The sequence below is a fragment of the Amblyraja radiata genome, chromosome 39 (assembly GCF_010909765.2).
Source record: "Amblyraja radiata isolate CabotCenter1 chromosome 39, sAmbRad1.1.pri, whole genome shotgun sequence".
NCBI lineage: Eukaryota > Metazoa > Chordata > Chondrichthyes > Rajiformes > Rajidae > Amblyraja > Amblyraja radiata.
In genome coordinates this window covers 4,068,248-4,089,066 of record NC_045994.1, presented here as the reverse complement: position 1 = coordinate 4,089,066, position 20,819 = coordinate 4,068,248, and the positions used below count along the sequence as shown (strand labels likewise).

General features: G+C 43.8%; 1 protein-coding gene across 1 annotated transcript; it reads right to left on the bottom strand.

Annotated features, from left to right (window-relative positions):
• Positions 1 to 11,159: 11,159 nt before the first annotated feature.
• LOC116967302 (scavenger receptor cysteine-rich type 1 protein M130-like) lies at positions 11,160 to 20,329 on the bottom strand. The gene is made up of 8 exons (XM_033013802.1): positions 20,275 to 20,329; positions 17,739 to 18,053; positions 15,672 to 15,986; positions 13,771 to 14,085; positions 12,749 to 13,066; positions 12,597 to 12,671; positions 11,677 to 11,988; positions 11,160 to 11,191 (listed from the first exon to the last, which is right to left on the bottom strand). Exons 1-8 carry the CDS (start codon positions 20,327 to 20,329, stop codon positions 11,160 to 11,162), a joined length of 1,737 nt encoding a protein of 578 aa, XP_032869693.1.
• Between the last annotated feature and the right edge of the window lie 490 nt (positions 20,330 to 20,819).

The following is a 20,819-nucleotide window of genomic DNA, read 5'->3' as shown; positions in this document are numbered from 1 at the left end:
CAGAAGGGGGGAGGACATCCCCCAGTAACGGGAGAAGGAAAAAAGGACCAGCAAAAGGCAGGTAAGGACTCTGCATTTTTATTCACAGCAACATGGACAGAGTAAAAAGGAAGCGGTCTGCTAAAAAACTGCCCGAGAAACGCGTTGTAAACGTGGATGAACGGCAGAGACAGCAGCCGTCGGCTCTAGATGCCTCGGTAGAGGAATCAGCTGTGCCAGAAATCATTCTGGCACCGACGAAACTTACTTCCCGGCCGGGAGGCAAAGTTCAAACGAAAACGCACCAACTAGCAGAGCCCGACTTGGAGCAGCAGCGGGCGACCAGCCCGTATCAATATCGGACCAGGGCTGAACGGGTGCGGGAGACGGAACAAACCCGCTATGAGTGGCTGCATACGGAGCAGCCAGGAGAAACAGCTGACCGGGAACAGACGTGGACCGACAGTCGGGACCGGTGTGGCCAGCGGCGGGACGAGGGAAGCCCGCAAACCAGCACCCGTGAGTACCGGGGACGGGAACAGCGGGGATACAGAGAAGAGCAGCACACTGCTGAAAGGCTGCAGGAATGGGAGCAGCCAAAAATAGCAAGTGCAGCTCAACATAGCCTGAAGGAGCTGCTGGAGGAGCTCCTTCACAGTGGCAGTCCCATGAATGTGGAGACTAGCCGCAGTGGGCAGGCAAGCCCCATATGGGTACTCCGTGAGGGACCCCCTGAAATCTCGACCTCTTCGGAGGAGAGTGGGCAGGACCCTGATGGGCCAGACCCTGATCACACAGCTTCCCATGATCTTGAATCTGCAGAAAAACATACACTGCTGGACATGGTGGCTGATTACTTCAAACCAAGTCAAACAGGGGCAGACTTGGATTCCAGGATGGCAGCCAGTATTAATTACATGTCTGGCCATCAACTCCAACAACAAATATTCACAGAGACACTGGCCAGACATCTGCCACCTGGTAACTGTGATGCATTACAAATCCCCAGTGTCAACCAATGCATTTGGAAGCATATGGGGAGGGACATCAGGAACCATGATCTCAAAATCCAGAAAGCCTTAAAGGGGCTTACGGCAGGGATCACAGCTTACATCCGCACCCTGGACAAAACAGAGCAAACTAAAGGCCACAAAGACGCACTAGCCCTGTTCTGTAATGTACAATATGAGCTGAATAGCATGCGGAGGGCTGCTATTCAGCCAGCACTGGATCCTAAATATGCAACAATTTGCAAACAAAGAGCCGTTAAAACCCCAACCCTTTTGTTTGGGGAAGCCAAGACACTGGGGCTCATCAAAACCAGCGCAAAGGCTTATTTTGGATCACGGTACCAGCCACATGGAAGACCGAAAAGTGTGGCTTATATCAGTGGCAGTGCCAGAACCCAATATAACCCGCAGCAGCCTTCTTTTAGGGTATGGCCAGGGACGGCCACCCTGGAAGATGCGGAAGCCTCGACCTCCAGTACAACCACGAACACGAATAAAAACAAAACCCCCTTTTTTCAAAAAACAAAGAAAATAATACAACCACCAGTAACCATGGAGGTAGGTGGGTGTGGTTCTTTTGTAAAAAAAGGGACCCACGACGGTGGGAGGGAGGTTGCAATACTACAGTGACGAATGGTGTAAAATCACTACAGACTCGTATGTTCTAAGCAGTATTCAGGGTTATCTGATAGAATTTACTCATCCCAATAACCCCCCAGTACAACATACACCAGAAAGGCATTTCGTCCTTACAAAAAACGAACAATCTAAAGCCCACACGGAGCTACAACGATTGTATACAAAAGGTGTAATTGAGCATACTATTCATGAACACTTAGAATTTGTATCAAACATATTTATAAAAAATAAAAAAGATGGGGGTTGCCGGATTATCATTGACCTTTCAACACATTCATTCAATATGTTCATTTTAAGATGGATACTTTTATCACTGCTAAAGAATTAGTGTCAAGTGGGTTCCATATGGCAAGCATTGACTTAAAAGATGCATACTATACAATACCCATCAGAAGGGAACACAGACGGTATTTGAAATTTAACTGGATGGGGGAACTTTGGCAATATAGAGCCTTACCAAATGGGCTAACATCAGCCCCCAGATTATTTACAAAAATTCTGAAACCAGCTTTGGCATTGTTACGTAAACAAAGCCATAGGGTGATGGCATATTTAGACGACATTTTTATTTTTGGCAAAACTTACGAATTGGCACATCAAACAGTACTTGCCACAAAACAATTGTTTGAACAACTAGGGTTTATCATCCATCCAGTCAAGTGTAAATTGATACCAGCAACTAATATGGATTATTTAGGTTTCACCATTAACACGGTCAATATGTTAGTAACTTTACCAATAGACAAAGCTGTAGTCCTACAGGAGGATTGCAGCGAGCTTCTTAACACCAACAGACCCTCCATTAGACGGGTAGCCCGGATGATTGGGAAGATTGTGGCTACATTCCCGGCCACACAATTTGGGCCATTACATTATCAAAATTTGCAAAGAACAAAAATTAGAGCACTCAAATTTAACAAGGGTCATTTTGATAGACCTATGGAGCTGCCTACGGAAGCTATACTTGAACTACAGTGGTGGGAACATAACATTAGGTATTGCTCCAACCCAATCATTATTGACAACCCGTCTATGGTATTACAAACAGATGCCAGCGCCATTGGTTGGGGAGCCACTAATTGTGTTTCTAGTTGTGGAGGGAGGTGGAAGACAGAGGAGGCAGTATTACTTAACACACGTGGTATTAACTGCCTAGAGATGTTAGGGGCATTTTATGGCCTAAAGTCATATTGCTCAGCAATTAACCACCAGCATGTACGATTACAAATTGATAATACCACCGCGGTGGCATATATAAATCACATGGGTGGAAATATATCAACATCTTGTGATCAATTGGCAAATTTAATTTGGCAATGGTGTATCCAAAGAAACATTTGGATATCGGCAACATACCTACCAGGTAAGCTAAATTCAGTGGCAGACACCAGATCACGCAAATTTAACGAAAACACGGAATGGATGTTAAATAAAAATGTATTTGCTGAAATTACAGCAAAATATGGTAGACCAGATATTTATTTTTTTGCATCCAGGTTGAATCACCAATTACCAACGTATGTGTCCTGGGAACCAGACCCTGGGGCAGAAGCTACAGATGCTTTCTCACTGCTTTGGCGGAAATTGATTTTTTATGCATTTCCCCCGTTCTGCCTCATCAATCGGGTACTAAGGAAAATTCAACAAGATTCGGCATCTGGGATTCTCATAGTACCCGATTGGCCTACTCAACCGTGGTATTCGGTCATACAGGGGATGGTGTTAGAACCATGTGCCCTTATTGGACATAGCCCAAATTTATTAATTCATCCAGTGACTGGGGGCAGTCACCCATGCCATAAGACAATGGATTTGTTGATTTGTAGAATCTGAAAGACCCACTACACGGCATGGAGCTGTCAGACAGGACTATGAATCTCATCACATCCGCACAAAGACTGTCAACACGGAAGCAGTACCTCGGACACATCAAGGGCTACAGTGCCATCAATAGTGCCAGAAGTGCACTCTCCAATTACCTATCGCAAGGAACGGAGCGGCACACGGTGGGAACGCACCCCCTGGTAACAAAACTTATGAGAGGCATATTCAATGCAAAACCCCCTAAAACCAGGTACTCCAGAATCTGGGATGTGGGTGTCGTTTTGAACATGCTGAGGAGCTGGTCGCCCATAACAGCATTATCACTTCGGAAACTGACCATGAAGATGGTTATGCTCATGGCGTTAGTTACCGCACAACCAGTCCAGTCATTAAACAAACTGAGCCTGGACTGCTTGATCATCTCACCCGAGAAACTGGTGTTTGTCATACATGATTTAATAAAACAAACTATCTCAAGGTGGCTCAAATGTGTCCTAAAGATGGCAGGAATAGACACTAATGTTTTCAAATTTCATTCCCGCAGGGCTGCAGCAACATCCGCAGCAAAAAATGTGGAGGACTTTCCAAAGGTTTTATAACAAACCAGTTTTGGAGCCATCATCTTTTTTCTGAAAGCGTTTTACGCTCAATAATATAACTTGCCCGAAAGGTTACAGGGCTATGATTTCAATTTAATAAATTTATTTTTCGTTATACCACACAAGTCTTTGTATAAGTGTGTTTTAAAAAATCACTAATGATACCTCCCAGTACCCAAGGCAGTTGTGAAGCATGGACTCGTTCCACGGCATGAGGTCACAGAGCTTTGAAATCTTCACGTAGTCACTCACGTGACTCCGAAGTAAAATAGTAAGATTAAACGAGAACTTACCAGTTTGAAGTTTGATCTGAATTTTATGAGGAGGAACGTTGAGGGAATACGTGCCCTCCGCTCCCACCCTCCTATGATCATATCATAAACTGGTATCTCTTTGATAATCTTACTATGTTAGGTCATTATAGTTTCTGTGACATCACACCGCTGCTTTGAAGAATGACACGCATGCGCTGGAAGCGGGTTCTTCACGTATTCCCTCAACGTTCCTCCTCATAAAATACAGATCAAACTTCAAACTGGTAAGTTCTCGTTTAATCTTACTATTCTGGCATGTCAGAGACTGACTCACCACCAGTGTCCACGTCACCGCCGGCAACTGTTAGCATCAGAAGGTCATCGGCGCCACCGTCCATCGGGAACTGACCGCCCGGACAATCAATGACTTTACTCTCAGGATCGTCATGGTCATCCGGAACCAGATCTAGGAGGAAGAATAAACCGGAATGATCTTCCTGAAAACCTAAATTGTTTTGTAAGCTGCAAGGGATGTGAAATAAACACGGAATATTGGAGTAACTCAGCGGGACAGGCAGCATCTCTGGATAGAAGTAATGGGTGACGTTTAGAGTCGAGACCCTTCTTCAGACTGAGATGTTGTTGTGTAATTGGTATCTGTACGGAGAGAGGACCGTGTTGGGCTTGTGAACTATTTAATGTTGCTCCAATCCAGCGCTATAATTGGTGTTATAGTTCAAGTCCTATCCGCATTGAGAATATAAACACACAATGAATGTTTCATTCAATTACACAGCTGGAGATCGAGAGGTTTATCTTCAGTCAAATTGTTGATGTTTTAAATAGAAATTCCGTACAAGTTATTGAGATCGCCTCTCTATCATTTCACAGCGAACATGCTCGGACACCTTTTCCCTGATATGTTCTGATTACGAACAAAATGAATTAAAATAGGAGAAAATGGGAAGCAAAACATACACCAACCTCGAACACTGGAGGAGGTTCCTTCAGGGAGTTCGCTTGTTGAATGAGCACAACCCAGAGGGTCGCTGGTGTAATATTCTATTTGATTCATGGAATCAATGGATCCAGAGACTAGAAGTCAACGACAGAGATAGTTATTAGACATCGGGCTAAATTGGGCATTGGAGCAGAAGACACACATTATTCGTCGTCCCAATGACAGTATCGCGGATATGACATATGACATAATGGTGCAATGCTGTTCACCAGGAAGGTTAGCTGTAGCGATCTACGAACGAACCAAATAAAGAAACGAGGAACCGCAGATGCTGTTTTACAAAAAAGACACAGTGCTGGAGGATGCGAGCGAGTCAAGCAGCACGCCTGGAGAACATGAAGAGGTGACGTTTCGGGTCGGACTCCTCCTCTCACTGTATGTATTGTTCTATTTTATATTATATATCATGTATTATATTATATATTATATTACATATTATAGCAATTTTAATCCTTACACAACACCCATTCACTGAGCAATATAAACACTGAAAGATGCCATAAATCCATTATAGATATGAACATTTATATGGATACGGTGAGAATCTCACTGTCATAGCTATTCTTCCCTTGCGGAAAGTTTCTGATATCTGTTCGTTTCCATTCGAAATATTGATAACATATTAAAACAAAACACAAGCGCATTCGGTAAACATCATTAACATGTCAGTCACCAGGTGTGGAGAAGAAGCAAATCTATCACCAACCTTCACAGAGCTCATCACTTCCGGTATCTACCCACTACAGTCTGGAAACTGATAGACTCAAAGTTTCCACTGCCCGCCATCGATCCCCCACCATAATGCCATAAACAGGACTGTGCTAATGGGAGATTTTTTTCAACTCCTTTTGTCCCATTGTTTAACCTCAGAGCATAAACGTCCCTCGACCTCGTTGCCAATCGTGTCTGCTTACATCTGCACACCTCAGATGCTCCCCACAACGTTTACAACTTGCAGTCTGTGAGGCTCACTACTCCTCATGTGTATCATCCAGGAACAGTCCCTTCCCATCACAAAGTTTTCTGGACAATTGATTTCGTCCCAGAGCAGTGACCCAATGACTTCAGTGCAGCTAACAGTCTCCTCTGCCTGGTGGTACTTGTCTCCTTTGGATGCCCTAGCGTTCTTCAAATCAAATGAGTAGCCATGGACAATCTCATGGGCCCCATCTAATCATGTCTATCTGTCGGCTTCATTCAACACACTTTTTTTTGGAAAAGCACCCTGGCCATGGATTTGAGGCTGACTCCAGGATGGTGCAGATTCCTTGACTCGATCTATCTTCACACGATCCACCTTGTACATCCCCCTCCCACTAACCACAGGTGATGCAACACCTAGTATTACACCTGCTCCTTTATCTCCATTCAGGGACCTAAACGTCAGTCTCCACTATTCCATTCCATGCTCTCGATGTACCCTCCTTTACCTACGTGATGCCAAATGCAGACGAGGCAACCAGATTCTGTCCGCCAGGAACAGCTGGATTTCAATTCCATTCCTCATTCCCATTCGCCCTCTCTGTTCTCCACCTCTTACATTGCCAGATTGAGTTTACATGCAAGCTGGAAGAGCAGCACTTCAGGTAACGCTGACAATCCGATGGTGTAAATATTTAATTCTCCAATTGTCACCCCAGTTCTCTCTCCTAATAATCAACCCTGGCTCTCTCAAACACAACATTCTCTCCACTGAGCCTGTCCCTCGCTTCCTATTTCCTTTCCTCACCTCCACCATCTCCATCAGCTCATCACCTATCCCTTTCTGCACAGGGTCCACAATTTCCATCCCCTTTTTCCCACCTACCCACCATTCTTCCCAATGTTTCTCCATTTCATTAGTTGACATGTTTTTTCTAATCAAATTCTACCATCTGGAGTCCTTGTCCTCCCTACTATCACCTCCAACCATTGTGGTCACCTCCACTCTTCATCCGCCTCCCCAAATGGATTTGTCTACAATTCCACCCCTCGTTGCATACATCCACCTGTCATCTACCAGAAACTTGTGCAGCATTTCCTCTCGCCACTTTCTATCAACCATCTCCGCTCTACTCCAGACAGGAAGAAGGGTACGGACACAAACGGTCATCTGTACATTTTCCTTCATAGATTCTGCCCGACCCACTGCGTTGCTCCAACAGTTTGCTTTTGTCCGATGTATCTGTTACAATGTTTTTCTTTTTACTCAATGATCATTAATACGGTTATTGGAGTGGAGGGGATATTTATCGCTGAAGAGCGAGTGTCGAGTACAAATACTCACTTGAATCATCCATCTGATTGAAGTTGTTTCCAGGGAGAGTATCGTCAATCTCTTCATAAATTGCTTCGTAAAAGCCAAAGCCCCTGCCTCTCATCTTTCCACCTGTTGAAAGGAGAATGTGGGTTAACTTGTGGATTTACAGGAATAGTATTTAACAGTTAGTAATTTGCGTATGACATGTAAAAATTATGAATTAATGATATTCAAGGTGAACTGTTGATGAGCGTTATTGAAGAATTACACTAGAGGTCTAACGGCTTCTTGCAGAAATTAGCGAATTCTACGAACATCAGGAAGATCACAGCTAGTGTGCATTAGTAGGAAGCAATTCCTCATTTCTGTTCCGCCACGACAATGCCGTTCAAAGCCTGATTGCATTCCCAAATACATACGGATGGTACAAGTGTGTCACTGGGTGATCAGGAGTTGAAATTTCCACAGGTTTGTCAATTTAGGAAATGGAAGACAGATTGTGTTGCATCAAATAAATGGAAGGAGATGGGGAATAAAGCATTGCAGGAGCACAGAATGTGAGGAAAGATCAAGCTTGAGATGTGGTGCCTCTAACCTCATCAGAATGTTCGCGGTTGTGCAGCGCATTGAACAGGATGTTGAATGGAATGTTCTTCTACTTTTTGCCTTTGGCGTACACAGCCTAAAGTTGTCGGACAACTTGTTCTATGTGATCTTATATGATTGTGCACGTCAGGTTGATTGCAATCTTCGAAACAGGGCGGACAGAGTGAAGGTTGCAATCTCCCACCCCAATGGAATGTTGAACAACAGTCAAGTGAACAATTGATGGAGGAACCCAAACAATAATCACATTTAACATTCCATGCTATTACGACAAATTGCTCTTTCCAATAGGAACCATGGAATACCTACACGATGCCGCACAGTCGCATTTGTTGCTCAAAATGCAAGAAAGAAAAGAGCACATGGAAAAGCGAATGAAAGTCTCTTCACGCTATGAAATACTGTCTGGAATAATAACGCTGTAAAGATGAATCTCACCTCTTCTTGCTGATTGTCTCCGAGCTATTATCACCAGTGTGACAAATTCAGCGAAGAGGATGATTCCGAGAGTTGTACAAACCACAACCACCGTGGAGGGCCGCTTCTTTCCCAACTCTGAATTTGAAATTCCTGGATAAACGGAAAACAGGAGCAGTTGGTCCAAACTGAAAACATTTCTAGGGACCATTGATGAATTTTTAACCGCTGGTTGTGCATCTTGCTTTGCTAGAAATGTTCCCCAAAATCCGGGCATACATTGCACCAGAAGAATGGCCGAGAGGAAAACAATAAAAAGCTCAAGTCTCCATTGTATTGTGCGGAGTGGTATAAATAGAAAATATACTAGAATGTCCTGATTCCTCACTGGTGACACTCTGAATCCAGACAACAGTTGCAATATTGTATTCAGGCATAATGTGCATCAACACTGCATCCACACTGCTTGGCACAGACCTCAATGCCATAATATCCAAATCAGAAGAACACAAAGGATATGGAAGCGCATGCCCATAAATTCTTGCTTGATATGAAACTGTTTCCAAAAGACGATATCTATAATATGTACCACGGGTAACATATCAAGACTATTTCATATGGGAGGTGGCTCTAGAAATAGTGGACGTATTGGTGATCATTTTCCAATGTTCAATAGATTCAGGATCAGTTCCTGTGGATTGGAGGATAGCTAATGTTATCCCACATTTCAAGAAAGGAGCGAGAGAGAAAACGGGGAATTACAGACCAGTTAGCCTGACTTCGGTGGTGAGAAAGATACTGGAGTCAATTATTAAAGAGGTAATAACGGGGCATTTGGATAGCAGTAAAATAATGAGTCCAAGTTAGCATGGATTTATGAAAGGAAAATCATGCTTGACTAATCTTCTGGAATTTTCTGACGATGTGACAAGTAAAATGGATGAAGGGGAGCCAGTGGATGTAGTGTATATAGACTTTCAGAAAGCCTTTGATAAGGTCTCGCATGGGAGACTGGTGACTAAAATTAGAGCACATGGTATTGGGGATAGGGTATTGACGTGGATAGAAAATTGGTTGGCAGACCGGAAGCAAAGAGTAGGAGTGAATGGGTCCTTTTCAGAATGGCAGGCAGTGGCGAGTGGAGTGCCGCAAGGCTCGGTGTTGGGACCGCAACTGCTTACTATATATATTAATGATTTGGAAGAGGGAATGAGGAGCAACACTAGCAAGTCTGCGGATGACACAAAGCTGGGTGGCAGCGTGAACTGTGAAGAGGATGCTAGGAGGTTGCATGGTGACCTGGACAGGTTGAGTGAGTGGGCAGATGCGTGGCAGATGCAGTATAATATAGATAAATGTGAGGTTATCCACTTCGGTGGCAAAAACAAGGGGGGCAGATTATTATCTCAATAGGGTTAGGTTAGGTAAGGGGGAGGTGCAGCGAGACCTGGGCGTCCTTGTACACTAGTCACTGAAAGGTGGCGTGCAGGTACAGCAGGCAGTGAAGAAAGCTAATGGAATGTTGGCCTTCATAACAAGAGGATTTCAGTATAGGTTCTTCTGCAGTTGAATAGGGCTCTGGTAAGACCACATCTGGAGTATTGTGTACAGTTTTGGTCTCCTAATTTGAGGAAGGACATCCTTGTGATTGAGGCAGTGCAGCGTAGTTTGATCCCTGGGATGGCGGGACTGTCATATGAGGAAAGATTGAACGGACTAGGTTTGTATTCACTGGAGTTTAGAAAGATAAGGGGGGATCTTATAGAAATATACAGAATTGTAAATAGACTGGACAAGCTGGATGCAGGAAAAGTGTTCCCAATGTTGTGCGAGTCCAGAACCAGGGGCCACAGTCTTAGAATAAAGGAGAGGCAATTTAAGTCTGAGGTGAGAAAATACTTTTTCACCCAGAGAATTGTGAATTTGTGAAATTCCCTGCCACAGAGGGCAGTGGATGCCAAATCACTGGATGGATTTAAGAGAGAGTTGTATAGAGCTCTCGGGGCTAGTGGAATCAAGGGATTATGGGGAGAAGGCAGGCACGGGTTATTGATTGGGGACGATCAGCCATGATTACAATTAATGGCGGTGCTGGCTCGAAGGGCCGAATGGCCTCCTCCTGCACCTATTTTCTATGTTTTCTATGTTCACAAATTTATAAGTTCCTGTGCTCCAGTAGCAGTATAAGGCCATTTGGCCCATCAAGTCCACTCCGCCCTTCAATTACATCGTTCCCTCTTAACCCCATTCACCAGACTTCACCCCATAAACCCGGACACCCGTTCGACAACATTATCATTATCATTATCATTATCATCCTTTTATTCTCATCATGCAAAGCAACAATTGTACAGTGCAAAATGAGAAGACGTTTCTCAGGGAATACCGGAGCATCCCACATAAAACCTTAAACATCTCACGCATGAATAAAAACAACCCAGTTCCTGATAAAAACAGTACGAATAGTTTTAAAAAAGTGCAGCTAAAAAAAGCAACATTAAAATACAATAGAAAACAAATTGCGAAAGAGCCAGAACTGTTTTCACTCCCTCGACATGCCACTAAACAGAGTCACTCACTTACAAATCGAATTATCTTGGTTCCTACACATAATAACAGTTAATTAACAGCCATTAATCAAAGGTCAGTAATCCTCAATGAAAAGCGCAATATGTTTCCTATTACCAACACTTCCTGAGGAGAAAATACTGCAATGAGCCCAATATCCTGTCTTGTCACAGAGATATTTGGCTGTAGCTGGACATCATGTTTTTTTAGAATTTTGCAAGTTCTGTTTCACATACTGAGTCAGCCAAATTGAAAACCAACCATCATGTTCTCAGCAATTAGCAAACAGTAGCTGGCGAATATCAACACAGGCGGCATAGTGTTTAAGTGTAATGGTCAACATCGCATGAATAATAAATACCTGAAGTGCTGGAGCCAGAGGGGGTCAAAACTGGACGTGGACATTGTAAAGAGTTTTTAGCAACCTCATCTCTTTTAGATTTTCAATTTAAAAAAAAAATATTTTACTTATGAAATAGAAGGGGTGTAGAGATCGGGGAATATGCCGAACGATACATACCAGAACAGGTGACAAAGACATCTTCCTTGTGATCACAGTCATGTTGACCGAGTGGTGAAGCCAGACAACGGGACAGGAATGATTCACTTCCCGTGCATTTCACTTCATCCAGCCAGATGTCACCTGAGGCCGGGGCAATGGTCGCCGCTCCTGGAGTCCAAAGAGCAGAGCCACAGCCCAACTGTCTGCAGACGACATTGGCATCGGCGAGACCCCAGGAGTCATCACACACCGTTCCCCAGCGGTTATTGAATAATATGTCAACCCTTCCGGAGCAATTGTTGCTGCCGCCATCAACCCGCAGTTGTAGATCTAAGTGAAGTTAAATTAAATACTCAGTTAAAAATACGTGAGTGCTGAAGTCACTCAACGGGTCAGACAATATATCTGCATGACGTGTGCAGTGACGTTTCGGATCGGGACCCATCTTTAGACTAATTCTTGTAAGAGGGAGGGGAAGCGGCTGTAACAGAGATGAAGGCGGGTCTAATCTAGGCAAGTGATAGGAGGATTCAGGTGTGGGGGTGTTCATTGACGGATCGGTGCACAAAGGTTAGATATGATAAGAGGTCAAAAGGCTGTAATATAAGGAATGATGAGGATGAAATATGAAATATGAAATAGGGGGGGGGGGGGAGGGTATGTGGGTGGTATATTTCATGTCGAAGGAGCGAAGAATGAGGAGTTTGTGGAATTATGCCAGTGCACGTTTGGAAGAAGGACTGGTCACAGTACTTGAATCAAAAGGCAGACATAGCTGGGATCCATGCAAGGACCCATGGCTACACGTTTAACGAGAAGAACGTGATTGAAGTCTAAAGAGAAGTTGTTGAGGGTTCTCAGGTATTTAGTTGATCACTCATTCATCAAACATCCGGGGTTGACGTCACGCTGACGGCGTAAGTAGTAGAATGACTCGCCTGGTAAACGGCGAGATTTAGATTCATTTCCTCCGTCGCAGCCTTTCCCGCGGGTTGTCTCCGGCATTTCAGCATCTGTTGGGAACAGTGAAATGTTGACGGATTTACGCGCGTGTTTAATCTGCCATCGTATGCTGACTTTCCTGTGTTACCTTTACATGAAACGCCTGCATCCTCCCTGTGGTCACAGTTGTGTTTCCCCCACGGGTCAAACTGACACTGCCAAAGGGCTGACTCGTGCGAGCTACATTTCATCTCATCGATCCATATGGGCCCAGAACCTTGTCCATATATCCAGGCGCGATATTCAATATATGCGAGGGGTCCACATTCTAATTGTTTACAGATCACTTCAGCCTCCACTCTATAAAGCTTCTCGGAGCACACTGTTCCCCATGTCCCGTTGTACCACACTTCCACTCTCCCTTCACACCGCCGGCCTCCGTTCACCAGGCGCATCTCTTTGTGTTCTGTGAAGGGAACAGGAGACATACAGGTCATCATAATGTATCCATCCCGCAGATAGCAACAAAGAGGCACGAGATAGATCTGATTCAACAAAAACAGATGTCGCTGGAAAAACTCAACAGGGGCTGGTAATTGGGAACAGATTGGGTGAAGAGGAAATCGCAAGGTCAGCTGTTTTATTAAGTCGCTGAAAGTGGGGGGCAGGGAGATACTCGTGTGAAGTGGTGAAATCTTGCTTCAGTTCTGGTTGAAAATGCGACAATTCTCCATTTAATTAACCTTCGATTGTGCAACATCGAAATGAAAATTGACAATCACGATCCCTAAAGCAAGAGTCTAAAATAAAGAGGGAATATCTCCCGTTCATACAAAATAAGAACATAGAACAGATCAGCTCAGGAACAGACACTTCCGCCCACAATACCTTTGCCGAAAATGCCGAAACAATAAACATCTCGTCGGTCTGTTTCGGGAAATGTGAACAAATGCCGTTAAAGCGGACAACAGCTGAGGGCGAAATGAGCTGAGCTACACTTGGGGAGAGTTTGGTGTTGGTAAGTAGAAGAAACCCTAAGCAGAGAAAGGACTTTATTCCATCAACGAGATTCAATGCTCGCATTGTTTGAGATAAACCATTGAATACATCTCTGGAATGAAGGTCCCCACTATAAGCTGCAGAGAATCAGCAGACCGAACGTATCCTTACCAGAACACTTCACTGTCACATCTTCCTTATGACTGCAATCGTGCCGACCCCACGGTGCGGAGGAACAGTTCCAGAGGTATGATTCGTTACCCGAGCATCTTACTTCATCCAACCAAATTTGGCCTTTACTTTGTCCACAGAATCCCGGAATTTTATCTTCCACAGCATATCCGCAACCTAGCTGCCCACAGACCACGTTAGCGTCGTCTAGATCCCAGGAGTCATCACAAACTGTGCCCCAAGATCCATTGTAATAAATCTCCACTCGTCCAGCACATGTACTTCCACCCCCAGACAGCCGTAATTGGAGATGGTCTGTTGAACACATACAAGGGGGTTAATCACACAATTGCAATGTACACCCATCACCCCACCTTCGGCCGCGCCTTCTATGCTATCTCTCGAAAAGGTACCCCGTGTTGTTCCACACCACATGGAAGTGTTACTTGTCCAGACTTCTCTCACACACGGCCCCTCACACTCACCATCGCCTGCTCCCTGGAACTGGTGGTCTCTTCTGCCGACTGGAAATGGAGAGGGCCCATAGTATACGTGGACAATCTCTATACGTGGACAACCTCCCACTTTACACCCAGGTCCTGGGTGGAGAATGTTGCAAAGGTCCTGCTATGTATTTTGCTTTAATAGACAATAGACAATAGGTGCAGGAGGAGGCCATTCGGCCCTTTGAGCCAGCACCGCCATTCACTGTGATCATGGCTAATCATCCACATTCAGTACCCCGTTTCTGCCTTCTCCCCATATCCCCTGACTCCGCTATCTTTAAGAGCTCTCTCTCTCTCACTTGCTTGGCAGTCTCCTGGGAGCTAACTCTTCAGCGGCGCAGATGGTAATGCTGTGGTCTCACACTACCAGGGACTCCGGTTCGGGGTGGACTCGATGGGCCGAAGGGCCCGTCTCCATGCTGTATCTGTACACGATATTATAACTTTCTCCAGGCTAACATATAAATAAATGTGTGTGTGCTAATGTGTGCGTACGAATGTGCCTGTGTGTGTGATAATGTTGGTGTGTGTGTGATAGTGTTGGTGTGCGCGCGCGCGTGTGTGTGTGTGTGTGTGTGTGTGTGTGTGTGTGTGTGATAGTGTTGGTGTGTGCGTGTGTGTGCGTGTGTGTGTGTGTGTGTGTGTGTATGTGTGTGTGTGTGTGTGTGTGATAGTGTTGGTGTGTGTGTGAGTGTGTGTGTGTGTGTGTGTGTGTGTGTGTGTGTGTGTGTGTGTGTGTGTGTATGTGTGTGTGTGTGTGTGTGTGTGTGTGTGTGTGTGTGTGTGATTGTGTTGGTGTGTGTGTGAGTGTGTGTGTGTGATAGTGTTGGTGTGTTGGTGTGTGGGTGTGTGTGCCTGTGTGTATGTGCATACACCTAGACTATTGTTCAGGTATTATTCTCCAACATAGTTTTAAAGGGATCTCAAGTGTGTAATATATATATTTATATACAAATGTGTAATATAAATATTTATCGACAATCGATTTAAGGAATTCTCTGGAATTCTCTGCCACATAAGATAGTTCAGGCCAGTTCATTAGCTATATTTAAGAGGGAGTTAGTGTGGCCCTTGTGGCTAAAGGGGTCAGGGGGTATGGAGAGAAGGCAGGTACAGGATACTGGGTTGGATGATCAGCCATGATCATATTGAATGGCGGTGCAGGCTTGAAGGGCCTACTCCTGCACCTATTTTCTATGTTTCTAATTTGATAAATTAAGAAATGTTATTTCGACCTTTGATTAGATTGACCAGAACGGATAAATAAAGCTTCTTCATTTTCCGTGCCTTCCCAATTGACAAGTCGAAAACCCAAATGACAGAAGCGCCAATACAACTCGAAAGTCACTAACAATCATTACAATGTCTAATTTGAGTATTTATGCCAATATTTACCTGAGCACAGGACTCCAACACCGATGCTGTCGCTGGATGCCTGATTCAGTGTAAATATGCTGCAATTTCGGAGCTGCGACTCGTTTCCTTCACAGTGAACGTTGTTCACCCACACGGGCAGCTCACTCTCTCCGTACCTTGAGGAGTTGTAGGCGAATATGGCGGAGCCACAGCCCAACTCTCTGCAGACCACGTTGGAATCATTGATGTTCCAGGCGCTATCCTGCACTCTCCCCCATCTACCATTGCGGTAAACCTCCACTCGGCCGTCGCAGCGGCTGCCCCCATTGATCAATCTCAGAGACCAAATTTCATCTATAATACAAAACATGTTGGCTTAAACCATTAATGTGAAGCCAAAATATTCCATAACTTCTCAACATTTACCTGGTGAGCTATTAGTTTTAAGGATTATATTCTGCATCAATTGTCCACATGTCACATGTCCTAATCTGAGGAAAGACATTCTTGCCATAGAGGAAGTTCAGAGAAGGTTCACCAGACTGATTCCTGGAATATCAGGACTTTCATATGAAGAAAGACTGGATAGACTCGGCTTGTACTCGCTAGAAATGAGAAGATTGAGGGGGGATCATATAGAAATTTACAAAATTCGTAAGGGGCTGGACAGGCTAGATGCAGGAAAATTGTTCCCGATGATGGGGAAGCCCAGAACAATAGTCACAGTTTAAGGATAAGGGGGAAATCTTTTAGGACCGAGATGAGAAAAACATTTTTCACACAGAGTGGTGAATCTCTGGAATTCTCTGCCACAGAATGTAGTTGAGGCCAGATTATGGGCTATATTTAAGAGAGAGTTAGATGTGGCCCTTGTGGCTAAAGGGATCAGGGGGTATGGAGAGAAGGCAGGTACAGGATACTGAGTTGGATGATCAGCCATGATCATATTGAATGGTGGTGCAGGCTCGAAGGGCTGAATGACCTACTCCTGCACCTATTTTCTATGTTTCTATGTCACATTGGCAGAAAAACTGCAATGGGCCCAATAACAAGGAATAAACTGGCTATTGAATAAATGATAACCACTCATGCATTGATCTAAACCGAATGCAATAGGCATGCTGAGACCAGTCCAGCGCCCGTTCCTCGTGTAGGCGGGGTCTTTTGAAGTCTCGCTTTATCTTTGTTCTCTTTTGGTAAATAAATACATTCCTGGAACCATTCCAATATCAGGAAAAAAATGATTTTTCCATTTTTCATTCCATATTGCAGATGCTGGTTTAAACCGAAGATAGACACACAAAGCTGGAGTAACTCAGTGGGTCAGATCGCATCTCTGGTGAAAAGGAATAGATGACTGAAGAAGGGTCTCGACCAGAAACGTCACCTATTCCTTTTCTGACGCTGTCTGACCTGCTGAGATACTCCTGCTTTTAGGGTCATGCTCGTGAAAGAATCACTAAGCCACTTCAAATTTCATATCGCATTCTTCGTACAGACTCTATCTCAGATCTCTACAGCTGATGTAACTAATTTATATCTGTGTATTGTAGCAGTGAACCGAGAATTAGAACCCGACTGTACAAATCGCCATCCTTCTCTCTCCTTAATGAACAGTTCTTATCCTTTATACTATCCTTACTATGTTTACTAGATACAATCTCTCAGTTACTATCCATAGAAACTATTTTATGAACTGCAGAATTCTGCACTGCATACTCTAATTCAGTCTATCGATGTATGACAACGTTGTATAACAATTGGCCCCAGTATCCTATCAGTGGGGGAAGGGAAAGACGGCACCTGAAGAAAATAAAGAATAGATCCAGCAGTAGGCCATTCGGCCCATCGACCCAGCCCGCCAAACAATGTGATCATGGCTGATCATCCCCAATTAGTACCCCGTTCCTGCCTTCTCCCCATATCCCCTGACTCCGCTATCTTTAACACCTATCTAGCTCTTTATTGAAAGTATCCTGCTAAAAAGAAAATGAAGATGGTCGTCAGGAAACAGCAGATGTTTTCACTGGTTAAAAGAGTCACCGTGTGAACATCTCTACCACTGGGCAACTCTGTTTTTCAGTTCAAGGATATTTGGTGACTCACCTGAGCAGGTGAGACCGGCGTCGTTTCCGTGTGAACAACTCGTCTGATCCCTGGGTAAGACTGGACAATCAATTAATCGGGACTCGTTCCCCTGACAGTGGTAGTTCTCCTTCCACACAGGGCCGGATCCTCTGCCAAAGTGAGTAACTCCGGGAGTTGCGGCCACTGCACCACAATGTAGTTGTTCACAGACCACGCCGGCATCAAGCAAGCTAAAGTACTGATCGCAAACTGTCCCCCACTCGTCTCTGTGTAGAACTTCCACCCGGCCAGAGCATCTATCCTTCCCACCCACCAGTCGTGGTTGATGGTTCCCTGTTTTTATGGGACAAAATGACAGTTAAATACACAATAAGAATAGAGAAAAATATTTAAAGTTAGAAATTGCTTGTTTATTTTTCTCATTTTCTAAGCGGCCACCTTCAAAGTGTGTGCGCGCGTGGTGATATTTCAATACACACAGTGAATGGTTACGGTCTTCAACTCGGCACGTCGGGATCGTCAGTTTCACATTATTTAGTTTAAAGTCCTGACCAAATAAGTTCAGATCTCATCTGGAATACTTGTGGATTTGGAGCGTTCACCAGAATAGAGTGTACACCCGTGTACACACTAATTGACGGTCTTGTTTCGTGTAGCCTACATTGTTGAACACAGGACTACATATATGCCATATTTTTTGTCCACTCGCTTTTCCGTATGTTTTAGAAGGAACTGCATATGCTGGTTGATGTGTTGTCCAATGCATGTGAAAGACACTCAGCCGATCAGGCAGCATCACTGGACAACATGGATATGTGACATTTCGGGTCGGGACCCTTCTTTAGCTTGAAGAGCCCAGACCTGAGTCGTCATCTATCCATTTTCACCAGAAATGCTGCCTGACCCACTGACTTACTCCAGCATTTTGTGTATTTCACTGTAAACCAGCATCTGCAGTTCCTTCTGCCAACACCTTGCGTCATGGCATTAGCAATATTGAATATGTTACATTTAACAGCAGCAGCTACCACCCCCACCCCCCTCACAAGCCAATGCACCCATTAATATAGTTTGTGAATAAATGGCGTTGCCTTGGCACCCTCCCGACATAACCAGCCAATCTGTTTGGACCCATTCTGTCCTCCCTCCGTCCCCTTTGTCAAGCGTGTTTTGTTGTCATATGTCCCAGATAGAACCTTGAAATTCTTAATTGCTGCAGCACAAGTATAAAAAAGTATAAAAGTATCCTTTATTGTCTTTCAGACATTTCAGTCTGAACGAAATTGTATGACAACAGAATATGTAAACGTGTTAACTGTCTCTTTGATGCAGATCGGTGTGTGATCTTCCTGAAACATAAGAATACATTTCCTGAAAATTCCTCTTTATCTGCCGTGAGAAATACACTTACAAATAGCTTCAGTGGATTCGTCAAACACGGCTTCACTTTGAGCAATTCAACCCGACGTTACTTATTATTTTCAGTGCTTCAGATGGCCCATGTTAATGTGAACTCCATCATTCGTCCAAGGCCGGAACAGATCGGCTGTTCATGTTTTCTCTATCCTCCTCTTTTCAAAGAGTGAATACCGAAGTCAAGTCAAGTCAAGTCAAGTCTATTCGTCACATACACATACGAGATGTGCAGTGAAATGAAAAGTGGCAATGCTCGCGGACTTTGTGTAAAAAGACAAACAAACAAACAACCAAACAAACTATAAACACAATCAAATATTCTTTTACATATTAAATATTGTGGGCATTAAATCCTGTGGGCTGCAATCTGCAAGACCCATTGCAGAAACTATACGTTGTTGGATATTGTAGCGAGCGTGCCCTTTGCTTCAATTATAGTATGATGCGGATCTTTGGATCCATGGAATTTTCAGATATTCAGGCTCACTGTCCTCCCTGGTATTATTTCGTCACTAATATATTTTATATTACTTGCTCGTTTTGTGTGGGCGTTTGGTTTTCCAGCATTTAAACAAGTTTACATTTATTAGCTAAGATGGAATCAACATTTTATAAAATTATTCGGCGAAATAATTTCCGTATTCCACTGTTTAAATTCGCCCCACGTGTGGATAAGTTGCAGTGTTTTCTTCTCTCATTGTTGTCCCTTTTCATATCTGTCCTTTGCCGAATTCTAATTTCACCTTGTCACTGCTTATTCTGGAAACGTTAACCCATCCCATCAAATTTCCATTTTGCACGGATTACATTTCCCCCGTATATGTCGGCAAACAGTTGATATTTCCCCTTGCTAATATTTTCCTTTGCTGAATTCTACAATATTCAAAGTCATCATGCATATTGTTGTCATTGAAAAAATATCAGATACAACCCCTCGTTTCTCCACCCCCCGCCACCTCTCCGGACTATTATATTTGTTCATTTTTCCTGTAGTCTAAGATCTATATTCGTTTCCCGTTGTGTGTTGGGCGAGGTCGAGGACAGATGAAACCAGATGTTTGGATGAAACCCATTATGACATTGCATATTTCTACATTACAGCAATGTATTTACTATGATCCATTTCCCATTAGTTTACTTCGCTCCTGAGTCCAGTTGGGTTCGTATCCCCATGTTATCAAGTGCTGCTTCATCTTGGCGTGATACGGTCTCTGATTACACATGGATGTTCTTCACTCACAGTGATCAGGATGTTATTTCCTTGTACATTATTGTAAATGCTGATGGGAAGTAATCGTTCACTTCGCTATTTTCTAATGCACTAATTGGTTCCTCATTTATAATAGAATCATATGACAACAAAATCATTCCTAACAAAAACTCCTCATAACCCCTATTAAACTAGAATCTGTCAATCCCCGCCTTACAATTATAAGACAATTACAATTAAATGTATCCATTGACTTGGCCTCCACAACCGTCTGTGGCAATGACTTCTGCAGATTTATCATAAAAAAATCTCCAGACATACGGGTGGTGTGTGGAAAAGTAAGTTTTCTATCATTATGCTATTGAGATGTATATTTTAGCAAATAATAAAATGTCCCGACAGCTTCAACACCCACTCCCTTTCAAATATATTGTCAATTTGCTGAGGTTGATTATGTCCAATTAACAGCTAAC